This window comes from Scyliorhinus canicula, chromosome 5, assembly GCF_902713615.1.
Source record: "Scyliorhinus canicula chromosome 5, sScyCan1.1, whole genome shotgun sequence".
In the NCBI taxonomy this organism is placed as follows: domain Eukaryota; kingdom Metazoa; phylum Chordata; class Chondrichthyes; order Carcharhiniformes; family Scyliorhinidae; genus Scyliorhinus; species Scyliorhinus canicula.
In genome coordinates, this window is record NC_052150.1 from 13,059,818 (window position 1) to 13,075,313 (window position 15,496).

The 15,496-nt window shown below is 43.9% G+C and overlaps 1 protein-coding gene across 1 annotated transcript in view; it reads left to right on the forward strand.

Moving 5' to 3' along the window:
* Positions 1–14,588, forward strand: part of trak1a (trafficking protein, kinesin binding 1a) — a 226,082-nt gene extending 211,494 nt beyond the window's left edge. The window contains 6 exon segments of the mRNA XM_038796604.1: positions 2,270–2,596; positions 5,766–5,868; positions 12,459–12,490; positions 12,493–12,666; positions 12,669–12,910; positions 12,912–14,588. Coding sequence (XP_038652532.1) covers positions 2,270–2,596; positions 5,766–5,868; positions 12,459–12,490; positions 12,493–12,666; positions 12,669–12,910; positions 12,912–13,256 — 1,223 coding nt within the window. The 3' untranslated portion in view covers positions 13,257–14,588.
* The last annotated feature ends 908 nt before the right edge of the window (positions 14,589–15,496 follow it).

A 15,496-nucleotide genomic window follows, 5' to 3' on the forward strand; every position in this document is an offset into this window, starting at 1 on the left:
CCCAGCCTCTTTACTGCCGCAGATATGTTGACCGGGGGTCTCTGACCTGGTTCACCCCGCCATCCAGAACGGAGAATTTGGCACTCAGCCAAAGCTCCATTCACTTCAGCGGGACCCAAGAATCCCTGCCATGGGTGAGGTCGGAAAATTCCGGCCATCGTGACCAGGTGTTTTTGAATACAAAACAATTGGGTGTTTGTACCAGACAGCACGCTCTCTCTATAGTCTTTGGTCGACTGAATTTCCTTTGCAATGCAATATATGAACTTGATTTCTGGTAGCTCTTTCTTCAAACTAATTTGTAAATGGGTAACAATTGGTGAAAATGGTTGTTTTTCTCTCATTCATGTTTAAAATTACTTCCAGATTTCTGTGTTTATAAAATGCCCTTGCTTTCAACGGTACCAAATCATGAAACACAAATGTAGCCTTATTCCCTTGTTTAAGAATGGATGTATTGACAATTAAAGCACAAAGGAATATGCACCTGCAGGAGCGTAGTTTCGTGCTGCAGCCTCTTAACAAGCTCCCATAGACCCGAGGCTAGATTCACTGCTTGATAATGTAACTAAGCACATTAACCAAGACGGCCGCTGTTTCTATCCCTGCTTTGTGCTGACTTCGCTCAGCTCAGCAGAGTTTTGAGTGCCGTAATTGGTTTCTGTCGCTGTAGGGCTCCTGCTCCTGGATGCTATCCAGTGACCTTCGCTGAAACCATCCATACCCAGACATGAGGAGCGATTGCTAGGGACACACTGGAAGGTTGTCAGCACCCACGAGGAAGATATCCCAGTGAGGATCACTACCATGAGGAAAAGGGCTGGGGGGATGAGAGCAGGGTGGAAGGCAGAAGTTAAAAGCTTTCCGTTTCCTGAATTTGACCTTCATCTGAGCGATCGATTGAAAGGGTGATAAAGAAACCAGCAAATATCTTTTAAGAGGCTAGTACAGTAGTGCATGTAGCGATGGATTAAGTTTCTCTTTAACAGCAATTGTGGGACAATGCACAATACTGACTTTGACTGAGCTTGGACACATCTGTGTGCAGTGATACCTCCCTATTAGAGGGTTCACTTGCTAAAGACATTTGTTCGCAAATGGAATGTGTTTCTTGTATTTCATTTAAGCATCACTTCTTTTCTTATTAAAAATTTGCAATTTACTTTGCACAATTGCTTTGTACTAATGTTTGTACTAAAAAAAACTAACGCTAAAATATCGTCGAGTTATGGAGATTGCCAAAGTATCCTAAAGGAAAGAAACAAATTTCAATCATTATAATTAATGAACTGAAATTATACCTTGTAATCTCCAATGCACAGCAATGATAGCATGCTTGCCTCTTAAAAGGTTAAACATTTCGGGATGATAAAATATTTTGGGCTAGAGAACCTCACTGGGGAGGAGGCAGACTTCCAGTAGTTCCCTATTTCCCATTAGAATATTCTATTAATACTTTTTAATTTAATAATCTTTATTGTCACAAGTAGGCTTACATTAACACTGCAATGAAGTTACTGTGAAAATCCCCTAGTCGCCACATTCTGGCGCCTGTTCGGGTACACGGAGGGAGAATTCAGAATGTCCAATTCATCCAACAAGCACGTCTTTCAGGACTTGTGGGAGGAAACCGGAGCACCCGGAGGAAACCCACGCAGACACGGGGAGGACGTGCAGACTCCGCACAGGCAGTGACCCAAGCCAGGAATCGAACCTGGGACCCTGGTGCTGTGAGGCAACTGTGCTAACCACTGTGGTGCATGGTAGCACAGTGGTTAGCACAGTGGTTAGCACTGTCGGCTCATAGCACGGAGGACCTGGGTTCGATCCCGGACCTGGGTCACTGTCCCTGCGGAGTTTGCACATTCTCCCCGTGTCTGTGTGGGTCTCAGCCCCACAACCCAAAGATGTGCAGGGTAGGTGGATTGGTCACGCTAAATTGCCTCTTAATTGGAAAATAATTGGGTACTCTTTTAAAAAAAAAAAAAAAAAAATTTTTTTTTAAAGAATATTCTATTAAATTAATTTCAAAAATAAATCTAGATTTACTAAAAGCAAATTAGTTAACGTGGTAAACCGAGCATGCAATATTTGAGAAGCTTTTTAAATGAAATGCTTAAAGTAACATGTTAATGCATTGAGAATGAATGCATGATTGGGCAGCCTGAACATTTAATTCCACCCACTGCTTAAATCATTGCTGTTAACTAACTTTATTGTAATGGTCACCGTATTGCATACATAAATATGATTTATTTTGTGTTAACAGGTTCAGTAACTTTGCACCATTGGCAGCAACTGGCCCAACCAAACCTGGGAGGAATCCTTGACCCGCGGCCTGGCGTTGTCACTAAGGGCTTCAGGCCTCTGGAGCTGGACACTGAGCAAGTTTACCACTTGGCCGATTACGAAGAAGATGAACCCGGTGACACTCCTTTCCGGGGCCTAGCTACCTCAACCCCGGTGCAGCACAGGGAGACCTCAGGTGAGAGGTCGAATGCACAAGTGCCTGTATCACACAGCAAGATGTTAGTGATGCACTGTCAGCCAAATGCAGCGGATTCACAGGAGTCAGCAGACGGTGATAAGGCTTCTGGTGAGGGAGCATCTCCTGTCACGTGAAATTACCATTGGACAGGATACTAAATGTTAGAGGATTTGGTTCACATCAAAATGATATCTATATATTATTGTGCCTTATTAAGTGGGGTGCATTTGTTTACAGATTAGTTTCAGGTGTAAATAATAATGTAGCATAGAAAATGGGTATTCTTTGTCTTTCTGTTAAAAGCTCTCTCATTGACAATTCTATTTATCACTATCACTCGTTCTTGCAGAGTGCATGTAGAATTTTGCACCTTATTTTCTGTTGTTATTCCTTAGCCCTTTGGCATGCGGGATATTGTATATTTGTGGATTTTCACTGGGGTTGTAGCACCCAGTAGGAAACAGTATTAGCCAAATTGGAACCCTGGGGCCGAAAACGGATTAAACTGTATCTAAGAGGTTGTGTAATATCCTCGTGCAGATCAGATGATGGCCGTAAAGTGCTCAAAGTATTGCTGCCATCTCTGTTCTCTATTGTATAATGCGCGTAACAAATCCCCCACACTGCACTTTCCCATTGGGCATTGTCAGGGATGGCCAAGGCATGTATGTAGGTCAAACAGGGGAGGTTATCGAAATGCCAAAGTCAAACTCATTTCTTATCTGACGTGCAGCTCAGGAAAATATGTGGCTGCTTCATGCAATGCAACTTCGCCAAATAACCTTTAGTTAAGTCGCACGGAACTTATTTGAAACATCATCCCCTAATCTGTGAGTTTGTCACAAAAGGTGAAACTTTCCACTGCTTTGGTGAGTGATTGTAATGCACCTTTTGAATGATAAATTTCTATGTTCTGCATTTTCAATGCGATGGCTCAAGATCTCTTGAAAGGGAAAGTGAAGAAGGGTGGGGAGGAAAAGGGATGCTTTTATACAATAATTATATCCTTAGAAAGGGGCTTCCCAATTTGTCCTCTTCTGTCATTAAAGCATTGGGGGATACTTGGATCATGAATATTGGCCACCCTCTAGAATCTCGTGCAGTGGCCCATTATTTGTGTATGGGTTAAGTTGGTGAAGCCATTGACAAAGTAAATGCGCATGGTATGACAGCTAAGCTAATCTTGCCTTTCCCTAACGTTTGTGTCTGTTTGTGATCAAGAGCACAAACTTTGCCCCTGCCCCCACCCACTAACGGTTATGTAAGCATGTCCCAACGTTAGCTGTTGCTTCCAGAAAGGAGGCGATACAATTGAACGGCGAGGGGAAGGCCCCTGCATGCCTTAACCTCGTCTTCCCATTTGATGACTTGTGTTGTACAGGTAATTAGTGTCTTTAAAAGCAGATTGGTTGCGTTTGAAAGAAATTTCATATAGGTCAGTATGTATTGGGTTCCTCTCAAGCATAACTGCTGATTTGTTAACGTATATAACCAGTTTAGCATGGCAACAAGGTTTTGGGCCTAGAAACTGAGAGTAATTCTATCCCCCACTCCCAACCCCAACTGCTGGGGTAGCTAATACTAACCTCCTTTGCCACTTTGGGAATTGTAAGTTTCACTTGATCTTCTGCTGCTAGCTTTCTCTCCAGCTGTTCAAAATTCTCTCTGATCTGCATGGATTTGTTATAATAGATTTTCTTCTGCTTTAACGCTTGATTTGTTCTTTTCCAATTGCATTCGTATCCCACCTGGAATTTACTTGATATCTTTTCATTAGCATTAAAATATTCCTTCACATTTTGAAGGTTTTGTGAAGCCAGAAACCTCCTCCCCTGCACCTCCGCACCCGCCGGCCCGCTGCCAGAAAGCAGTGGAGGCTGAGTCATTGAATTTATTCAAAGCAGACAGATCTTTGATAGACTAGGGAGTCGAGGGTTATGGGGGGGGGGGGGGGAATGGAGGGGACAGACAGGAAAGTGGAGTTGACCCCACAACCAGATCAGCCATGATCCTATTGAATGGCAGAGCAGGCTCAAAAGGGCCAATTGGCTTACACCTGCTCCCAAGTTCTACGTACCTAAGTCACGACTGCAGGCCAATGCACCAAATGATAGAATATTCCTGGTAAAATGCACTTTAAAAAAAAACCCCCCATAATATTGAGCAGCACGGTGGCGCAGTGGTTAGCACTGCAGCCTCACGGCGCCGAGGGTCCCAGGTTCTATCCCGGCCCTGGGTCACTGTCCGTGTGGAGTTTGCACTTTCTCCACGTGCCTGTGTGGGTTTTGCCCCCACAACCCAAAGTTCTGCAGGTTAGGTGGATTGGCCACGCTAAATTGCCCCTTAATTGGAAAAATATAATGCGGTACTCTAAATTTATTTTTAAAAAGACAAACTCAAAATACAGGCGTGCTCTCGTGTTAGCTTCAACCATACTTTTATTTGAAGAAAGGAACATTCTGGACCATTAGGATAAATCAGTAAAAGTAAACCTACTGCATTTACAAGCACATTAGACCATTGTTTATCAGTGGCTTTTAAAGAAGCGATACCCGGCTTTTGCCAGCTGCTGTTCCCATTGCTGCAGTCAACTTTTCTTTTGCTATTCAAAACGCAGATAGGTTCGATCATATAGGAAGCCAAAGCTATTGTTGCAACACGCTAAGTATTCTTGAATGAAACCATGTCACAGTTTTGATCCAGAGGTATTTAGATTTGTATCTTGGGTAGAGCACCATCCTTATTGTACAGGACCATTTAGTGCGAGTTCTTCAATGCAACTCTGAGGTAACCTGAACATGAGGTCCATCTCCAAGAATCCCCAGTGGCTTATGCAATCGTAGCAGAATTTCTCTCCCGCCCCTCCAAGTGTAATTCAATCAATTTCAGCACCTTCTAGGCAGAGCGGTTGATCCTTTCTCCCAGCGTGTTGATTTGGGATGTTACTGTAACACAATAGCAAAATCAAAAATGAATGCTTTATGCTCTTCCCAATCCAGGCAGACCAGAACTCCTGCAGGAAAAGAAAGACAATTTTTAAAAGCGCACGTAGACGCAAGCATAAGAGCAAAACGAGAAGAGAATTCAGAGTTATCTAAATTTTGAGCAAGCTGGGTGACTGGTCTGGAAAGGGTTGCGAAATCTGATGTCGGCTTTGTTGAGAATTGATTAATGGCTTTGAAACTGTCGCAATAGCTGCTGATGTGTGTGTTTTCTGCTGTTTCCCTTTTTTTTACCCCCTCCCTCACCTACCCCCCCTCCACTTCACTTACTTCAGTTCACTATCCTGGTAAATGTATGTCTCATACCAGCTCCACCTTTACCTTCACAACCTGCCGCATTCTTCACCCCTCTGATGAACTCGCCCAAGTCACTTCAAGGTAAGAGCAGGTCCTTTCACATATATCAATCTAATTTCAACTTGTCTCTGTTTTTTTTGTTCTCTCTCTTAATGTGAGAAAACTTAAGTGCATGAGAAATTGTTGCTGTTCTTGGTGAGGAGGAATCTGCGAGATGCCTCTGCGGGTCCCCCCCCCCCCTCACAGGCAGTTGCCCCCTTTTTGTCAAGTTTAAAAACTGGATGGGGGCTGCAATCGGAGGCACTGGGAAGGACGCCTCAAATAAATAAGATTGCTTTGCTGCAGTTAAACAAACTACCTTGATTACTGATCAGTTCATTTCAGTCTAGGTCACATCGAGTGAGGCGGAGAACACCGATCGTTTTCAGAATTATTTCTGTTAGATTCGGTTTTTGCATTTTAGAATTGATTGAGTGGTCTAAATCCCAACACAGATTTATTCATCGCCCCTTCCATCTGTTATTACCACGGTGCAAAGCCTATGTTTGTGTGTAGAATCTGTCGCAAACCCAAGTGTAATATGAAGGGACCTCTAGGTACAATTCCTGGAATACATTGATAGCGTTTTCACTGTTTAAACAAGACACAAGTTGGTGAAACCCATCATTCTTTTGGTTTTAATATGCATTCGTTTTCCTTAATATTGATTTTGGAGAATCAGGACATCGTATTTTTCAAGTCAGACCTTTGCTCTACTCCTAGAAGTGATGTGGAGATGCAGGCGTTGGACTGGGGTGAGCACAGTACAACAGAAATTGGTGGATGTTGAGTCTGGAGAAGGGTGTGTAGATAGCCTGGGTCACATTGAGATCCAAAAAAGACGAGATGTTGGGCGTCTTGAAAAATATTAAGGTGGATAAGTCCCCAGGGCCGGATGGGATCTACCCCAGAATACTGAAGGAGGCTAGAGAGGAAATTGTTGAGACCTTGACAAAAATCTTTGGATCCTTACTGTCTTCAGGTGATGTCTCAGAGGACAGGAGAATAGCCAATGTTGTTCCTTTGTTTAAGAAGGGTAGCAAGGATAATCCAGGGTACTACAGGCCGGTGAGCCTTGCGTCAGTGGGAGGGAAATTACTGGAGAGAATTCTTCGAGACAGGATCTACTCCCATTTGGAAGCAAATGGACATATTAACAAGAGGCAGCATGGTTTTGTGAAGGGGAGGTTGTGTCTCACTAACTTGAAAGAGTTTTTCGAGGAGGTCACAAAGATGATTGATGCAGGTAGGGCAGTGAATGTTGTCTATATGGACTTCAGTAAGGCCTTTGACAAGGTCCCTCATGGCAGACTGGTACAAAGAATGAAATCACACGGGATCAGGGGTGAGCTGGCAAGATGGATACAGAACTGGCTAGGTCATAGAAGACAGAGAGTAGCAATGGAAGGGTGCTTTTCTGATTGGAGGGCTGTGACTAGTGGTGTTCCGCAGGGATCAGTGCTGGGACCTTTGCTGTTCGTAGTATATATCAATGATTTGGAAGAAAATGTAACTGGTCTGATTAGTAAGTTTGCGGACGACACAAAGGTTGGTGGAATTGCGGATAGCGATAAGGACTGTCGGAGGATACAGCAGAATTTAGATCATTTGGAGACTTGGGCGGAGAGATGGCAGATGGAATTTAATCCGGACAAATGTGAGGTAATGCATTTTGGAAGGTCTAATGCAGGTAGGGAATATACAGTGACTGGTAGAACCCTCAAGATATTGACAGTCAGAGAGATCTAGGTGTACAGGTCCACAGGTCACTGAAATGGCAAGAAGGCATACGGCATGCTTGCCTTCATTGGCCGGGGCACTGAGTATAAAAATTGGCAAGTCATATAGCAGCTGTATAGAACCTTAGTTAGGCCACACTTGGAGTATAGTGTTTAATTCTGGTCGCCACACTACCAGAAGGATGTGAAGGCTTTGGAGAGGGTTGCAGATGAGATTTTGCCAGGATGTTGCCTGGTATGGAGGGCATTAGCTATGAGGAGAGGTTGAATAAACTCGGTTTGTTCTCACTGGAACGACGGATGTTGAGCAGCGACCCGATAGAGGTCTACAAAATTATGAGGGGCATAGACAGAGTGGATAGTCAGAGCTTTTTCCCAGGGTGGAGGGGTCAATTACTGGGGTGGTAATAGGTTTAAGGTGCGAGGGGCAAGGTTTAGAAGAGATGTACAAGGCCAGTTTTTGTACACAGAGAGTAGTGGGTGCCTGGAACTTGCTGCCGGAGGAGGTGGTGGAAGCAGGGACGATAGTGACGTTTAAAGGGCATCTTGACAAATACATGAATAGGATGGGAATAGAGGGATACGGACCCCAGAAGTGTAGAAGATTTTAGTTTAGACGGGCAGCATGGTTGGCACGGGCTTGGAGTGTCTCACCTGATGAACGAGCAGTGCTCCGAAAGCCAGTGTTTCCAAATAAACCTGTTGGACTTTAACCTGGTGTGTAAGACTTCTCTTTTTTTCATAAATTTAGTGTACCCAATTCATTTTTTTCCAATTAAGGGACAATTTAGCATGTTCACTCCACCTACCATGCACATCTTTGTGTTTTGTGGGGCGAAACCCACGCAAGCGCGGGGAGAATGTGCAAACTCCACACGGACAGTGACCAAGAGCCGGGATCGAACTTGGGACCCTCGGCGCCGTGAGATTGCAGTGCTAACCCCCTGCGCCACCGTGCTGCCCTTTGTAAGACTTCTTCTCCTCGAAGCAAGACTAACGAACTTGCACCTTCCTCCAAATTTTGTCAGATGTGCACCGGTACCAGACCCCCCCCCCCCCCAATTCTAAATGACCCCAAAAAACAGCTACATTCAAAATTAGCAAATTGGGTAGTAATTTGAATAAAACCCTTTTATTGTTTTATTTTCTTTTTTCTAAGTACATGTTCGGCCTAGAACCTACAATCTCCAAATCCAGCACACATCCAGTCCCGAGTGCCCGGTACGGGGCCTGGTACCTGTATATCAATTTTAAACTGTTTGTGTAACACCAGGAAACACCAGTGGGTGTGCCCCAGAGGCACAGAGATATTTGTTCACTTATAGACCCTAATTAGTGTGCTGATGCCAGGATTTGAAGATGTCTCACATGATTGTGTGCTGATCAGCAAATGGAATCAGTTGGGAGACTTTGATCAGTAACCACTTGTTGGCAGAAAAATGCAGAGAACAATTCTTTAACGACGAATGATTTTCCACAGGTCTGCGGAGGACGGTGAAATTGCAGTGTGCCATCGCATTTGAGGGATAAATATAGGGCAAAGGCTGACCCACTGGGGTGAGATGAACTGCCAGGAATGCCAAAGCTGGCCCAATAGAAGTGGAAGTGAGGAATGTCGGAATGTGGAGATTTTTTGTCAAATCTAACAAATAGTTGACTCCTTCACTCTCCCTAACCTCGTTGCACCTCGCACGAGATGTCAAGTTAACAGTTGCCTGCTGTTTGACATAGTTTCATTTTATCATTGGTGCATGGGGGCAAACTTTGAAAAGTGAAAATTGTCAGAAAATGATTGGGGGGGGGGGGGGGGGAATGAAGCTACGTGCAAATCCTTTTATTTCGAAGTGCTGAGTGGGCTGTGGTCTTGTTTTTTTGCTCCATTAGCTTTCTTGTTTAGAGCGTACAGCATAAATTGAATGTTGTTTTTTTTTCTGATGATTTCCAATATTAACAGTGAGACATTATTGTTCTGTTGTTTTCCACTAATGAAAATAAAAAGAAGAAAGCATGACGCAGGGAACAGGTGTTCACCTCATCGAGCCTGTTCCTTGCACTGATCAGGTACCTTGCACCCATTCGAGTCCCCAAGGAGAATGGTGATGATGCAGAACTCCCGAATATTTGCCCATCTCAACTCCTCTTCTAATTTTTGTTGGGCCACTCCCCTTCCGATAGCGACCCCTCTGAACCCAGCAGCCCTGTGGCATACAATCTGATCTTTCTAAACTCCAACCCCAACTCCTAACCAGATGTCTCTCTCTGGCTGCTTTTGTGTGTGAATTGGTGCAGGATTGACTTTTCTGCGAGTGGATTCTGTTTGTTAAAGCGGTGGCAGGATGGTTTTACACCCGGATGTCACACTTGAATAAGTTACCTTTCCGGGAGCAAAATATGCAAATTATTTTCTGACACTGGCTGTGTCACATAGGTTGTAGCAATGTTTGCACGAGGGAAGTTTTTGTGCACAAATGCTCCTATCAGTTTGCTTAATTTGCATAAATGTTCCTTATCTCATGTCAGTTTCATTATTCAACAAGATTGCATGAGCATATCAAATTAATTATACGTATTTTGAAAATACATTTCGATAAGTGTGTGGTGAAAATATAAATATATCACAAACACGGGATGAACAGCACAAATAGACCTTGGCCAGTGTGGTCAATGTGCCAGTCAGTGATGCAACGGGACTGATTTCATAGAGAGCTAGCTGCTCCTGAGATTTGATAGAGGTGCACAAAACCATGGAGTCTGGACGGAGTGCATAAGGTGAAGCTGTCGCCTTTGACAGAAGGGTTACGAAACAGAACGCACCGATTTAAGGTGAATGGCAAAAGAACCAAAGGAGGTGGGAATGAAATGTTTGTTGACATACAGGTGAGGCTCTGGAATGCAGTGCCTAATTGTGCGGTGGAGACAAATTCAATCGTGGCTTTCAAAGGCGAATTGGATGATTTAGCTGAAGAGGAACAAATCGCAGTGTTATGGGGACTATACGGTAGCACAGTGGCTAGCACTGTTGCTTCACATAGCCAGGAACTCCGGTTTGATTCCCGGCTTGGATCACTGTCTCCACGTTCTCCCCGTGCCTGCATGGGCTTCTCTGGGCGCTCCGGTTTCCTCCCGCGGGTCCGAAAGACGAGCTTGTTGGTGAATTGGACATTCTGAATTCTCCCTCTGTGAACCGAACAGGCGCCGGAATGTGGCGACTGGGGGCTTTTTGCAGTAACTTCAATGCAGCGTTAATGTAAGCCTACTTGTGACAATAATAAAGATTATTATTATTATTTTGTTATTGCATTTCTGCACAAAGGCTGCTTCAGCAATGATGTAGGGAGCAATCATTGAACGTTTTTGGCCAATCAATCAAGCTGTATCACCCATCAGAATGCAAGAAGATTCATCCTATCATTGATTTTATTCTTCAATCTCCAGGCAATTCCCAAAATACTATAATTCCTAAATAATTATATATCCCATATTATTCATCCTTGCAGCATTCACAGGACAACCTGTCACAGTGAGACATCTCAGCACCATTTGTATTTTACTGCTGTGTTGGGTTACATGTGTAATGAGAACAATAGTGTTAGCCAGATGAATGATACCAATATAAAGTGTGGTGGAATTAGTCAATTATGGTAATAACGTCTTTGAATGGTATTTTCCAGCCCCCCCCCCCTCATCCCCCTTGGTGTGTTTTCAGGGCGGCAGAGACGGCTAGCCATTGGCCTGCTGGCAAGATCGTCTGGTCCTGCCGATGTCTACGGCATTTTCCGTGTCTCACCTGTCCCACTGTGGTGGGGGAAGCCTTAGGTGGGGTTGGGAGTTCCCACCAGCCGGAAGGGTCAGAAATCTAGTCCTTAGATTTTCTGTGTAGAAGGCAGCACCTCCTTCAATGTTTACGGAGGCCTGCTGACAATATGTATTTACAGATTGCTTGAGCCAGCAAGACACTTCATTTTCACCAGTAGGTCACGACTCTTGTTGGTTAAATGAAGTTGACTGAACGCCTGAACTTAATTTGGGCAATTAAACTTGCTATTGGTGCGGGCGTGTCCACGAGCCGTTGTATCACGCCTTTTGTCCTTTTTGTTTTTATCCGCCCCTTTTTTTCCCCCACCTCCATGAAAGTTCTTGCATCATCACTTTGCCAAGGGGCTAAAGAGTGAGACCCCCTCAGCTACAGTTAATAGCAGTCTCCAGCAGGAGTGACCCTTGAAATTGTACCTCTGATTTCTCCTTTCTATCTTTTCTACTAACAGCTCAGCTTGCCCCCCACTTGGCATTTGTTGAGGTTCTGAATTCGACCTATTGTTGGCTATTTTGTGTGCAAATCAGTGTGTTCTTTCCTTGTGTCGAATGCAGACTGCGATGTGCCTCAGCCCGTAACAAACAGGAAACCTTGTGCTTAGTCTTCCTTCATTAAAGCATGCATCTGTTACAGATATTATTAGTTGTTTGTTAGTATGGAACTTGGAGTATTGCTGGAAAAATACGTTTTGTAAAAGCTTGTCATCTTGTACTTCGGACAATTTTAAGAATACCAATGGCAGGAAAAACGCGTTCAAGCTGACATATATCTTGCGGTTGGTACATTTTGTGATTGAATGAGCGCAAGATGAAAAGGTTCGACAAGATGTATTTTTTCCGTAATAGACATTGCCTGGACATGATTATGATTTCAGTGCATCTTCTGAGATCTACCTATATTTCTGGGGTTATTTCAACATTCAGCCTCAAACCATTCAGTAGTTAACAGATGATCAATGTAAAAGGTTTGTGTAGAACTGCTCTTGATGTTATTATCCTTTAGGGGGCCTTTTTGACCTTGTTTATGTTTGCAACGTGCAACGACCTTTTGCTAAGTTTTCTGTTCCTCTCCATTCTTAGTGTTCACTCTACGCCTACTCCATCTTGTGGGATCTTGATGGTATAAAACCAACTCCGGTTGGTACTCCGTGCACACCTCGGCGCCTGAGCTTGGCTGAATCCTTTACTAACCTGCGGGAAGGTACAACCACAATGAGCATCTCTTTGGGCTTAGTTAAGTTGTTGAAGGAGCGAGGAATCTCGGCAGCTGTGTACAACCCGTATAGCTGGACAGGATGGGTCTGAGCAACAGTGCTAACCTTTACAACCCCAAACCAACTACGGTACCATCCACCCCTCCCAACTCGCCGCTGTGCCCATCTCCGCCTCCATTCGAATGTAAGGGCACTTGCGGCCATTATGACAATTTTCTTGCCTCCAAGCCAGCCAGCTCCATGCTGAAGGAGATGCGAGGGGACAGACTGGTGAGGCACAGCGAGAGCCAAACAGATGTGAGCATCTCCAAAATCAAACCTGGTTGACAAAGTCAAGAGGCTTGGCATCGCCAAAGTAGTCCAGCCAGGCACAGCGCCAGGACGTGAGTCTTCAATGATGGACGAGAAAGGACCCCTTCATAACAGGGCCCATGGACCAATGAATGCTTTTGCCCAGGGCACTTTGGTGGGTGAGAGCCTTGCGTTAGGCTGCACCCAGGTGGTCACTGGTGCCATCGGAGGGATTCAGCTGAATACTGGCATCCGACGAAATCGGAGCTTCCCGACCATGGTGGGTGCCAGCATGCAGATGAAAGGACCTGCTCCAATGAGTTCAGGAATTCTTATGGGAGCCAAAATACCCAAACAGACTAACCAACAATGAGGATTAAGCACAGTGTTGATCAACTATCGATAAACTGAATTTCAGTGTTTAATACATTGACTTAGTGCCTGATAGGAATAGAACAAACTTTGTATAATATGTACATAGATTTATGGTCTGAAATTCATTGTAAGCAACTTATTTAATTTAAGGTCCTAGCTATACATATATGTGTGTATATATTATACTATAAAGGAAGTACTCTTCTGTGACTGAAAACATGCACTCACATTGAAGTGGATGTTTCTAAGAATAACTTTTTAATTGATGCAGGTAGATTGAATTTTGCACTGTATGACGATCATTTGACTACACAGTACAATCGGAGAATGGGAGCTGCTTTGTACTAACTCTGCAGTCCATAGCAGTGTAATCGCTGTGTACCTGTTACGGACATGCAGAGTTACGGAGGAAATTGTTTTAACTAATGCACTGTATTTTAATGGAAAATTAACTTGTTTCATTGTAAGAAGCATCATTTTTAAAGTGTATGTTTTTTGCTATTAACTTGAACTGTTTCGACGGCCACGTTTATCTATATACTGAGTGAGCTCTTGGTTGAAGGATAACTATAGTCTGTAAGTGTGTGCAATGGAGTAAGATTAGCACTAGTAATTATTACAGAATCCAGTGTTCGTGTGACTTTTATATTTACTTGAATGATGCACGGGGTGTGAGGGGGAGGGTACCTTAAATGCAAAATTCCCATCTGCACTGTCAATTGTAAATACACGTTTTTGTCAAAATGTTTCACGAGCAACAGCCTTCAGGCCCTAAGTTTATTGTCTCTGACTGATGTGACCCTCCATGGCCCGATGTACATTTATCCCATATATTTTGGAAACAAATGGACCCATTGCTGCATGCGGTTTTGAATGCCTCTTTATGATTTCATACTGTGCAAGTTTTTAAAAAAAAAAGTGAATCCTGATGTTTTGTTTCCAGTTTAGGACATGTGCCCGCACATTGGTTGCCAGTGAGTTTGAATTTCCATTAATTCGGAGGGGGGAAAGCATTTTGAATGGGCATAGCTGACCTTAATGTCAGTCACGATCGGTCAATCAGCCCTTACCTGCCGAAGGGAAATGGCAACAGCAAACCTACAATCAAGGGAGTTTCTCCATAAATCAGGGCTCAGATGTACACACACCAGGCACACACGCACGCACGTACACACGTGGGCGAGCACGCACGCACACGCACACACAACACACACACACCACACACAGACGTATTAACAACTTTAAGATTGGGATCTAATGTATGAGAAAGTTACAATAGTATCTGTTCATCTACTGATGGATTGGAATAAATCAATGTAAACTGCCAGAACCGTGTGTTCTTTTTTAATTCTTCTGTAATGTATGCAACAATGATCTTTAATTGGAATTACCCTTTAGCAATCCAGAAGCCTAGGTTCATGATCTGGGGGCAATGGAGCTGGTGGAATTCAAATTCGATGAATAAGTCTGGAATATTAAGCTGGCCCCTGCAATGGTGACCACGAAACTACCACCAATTAACGTTAAAAACCCATCTGGTTGACTATGTCCTTAGAGAAAGAAATCAGCCACCCGACCCCAGTCTGGCCTACATGTGACTCCAGACTCCTAACCGCCTTCTGAAATGGCTGATGAAACCACTCCGTTCAAGAGCAATTAGGGAATGACAACTAATGTTGCCCTTGCCAGCAGTGCTCATGTGCCAGGAAATAACATGGACAAGCAAGGCTTGGGTTCTTACATGTAGGTTTTGGCATAAGTAGTTGTCACATGTCGGACAAATCAACTATTTTATCTGATTGTTTGATTGTTAAAGGTTCGATTGCCGAGCCATTTGGTCTCCGGGGATATTGAGCTGAAGTATGCTTTTGGAAAGCGGTGACCTCTGGATTCAGAGTACTCTTGAGTGAAGGTCTGGTCTTTCCTTCATTGCCCTCTGTCCCAACCATTGGTTGAAAAAAAAGCTTTGTGCAGCCTGAACTTAACATGTGAGGAAAGTGAGCCACCGCTGGGCGATGTCCAAGGGGGTGACTAGGAAACGGTGGGTGGCTTGTGAATCGTAACCTGACAAAGGGTCAAAGTTCTGAAGTGGAATGAAAATGGGGCAAAGGGTAAGCAAGAGTCCATCAAATGAGCTGAAACACTCTCAGTACTGATGTGAAACACTTTTGTCAATAAGGCAAGAGGAGGAGACACTGTGTGATTGTAACTAACATCACATTATTTTCATAAGTGCAA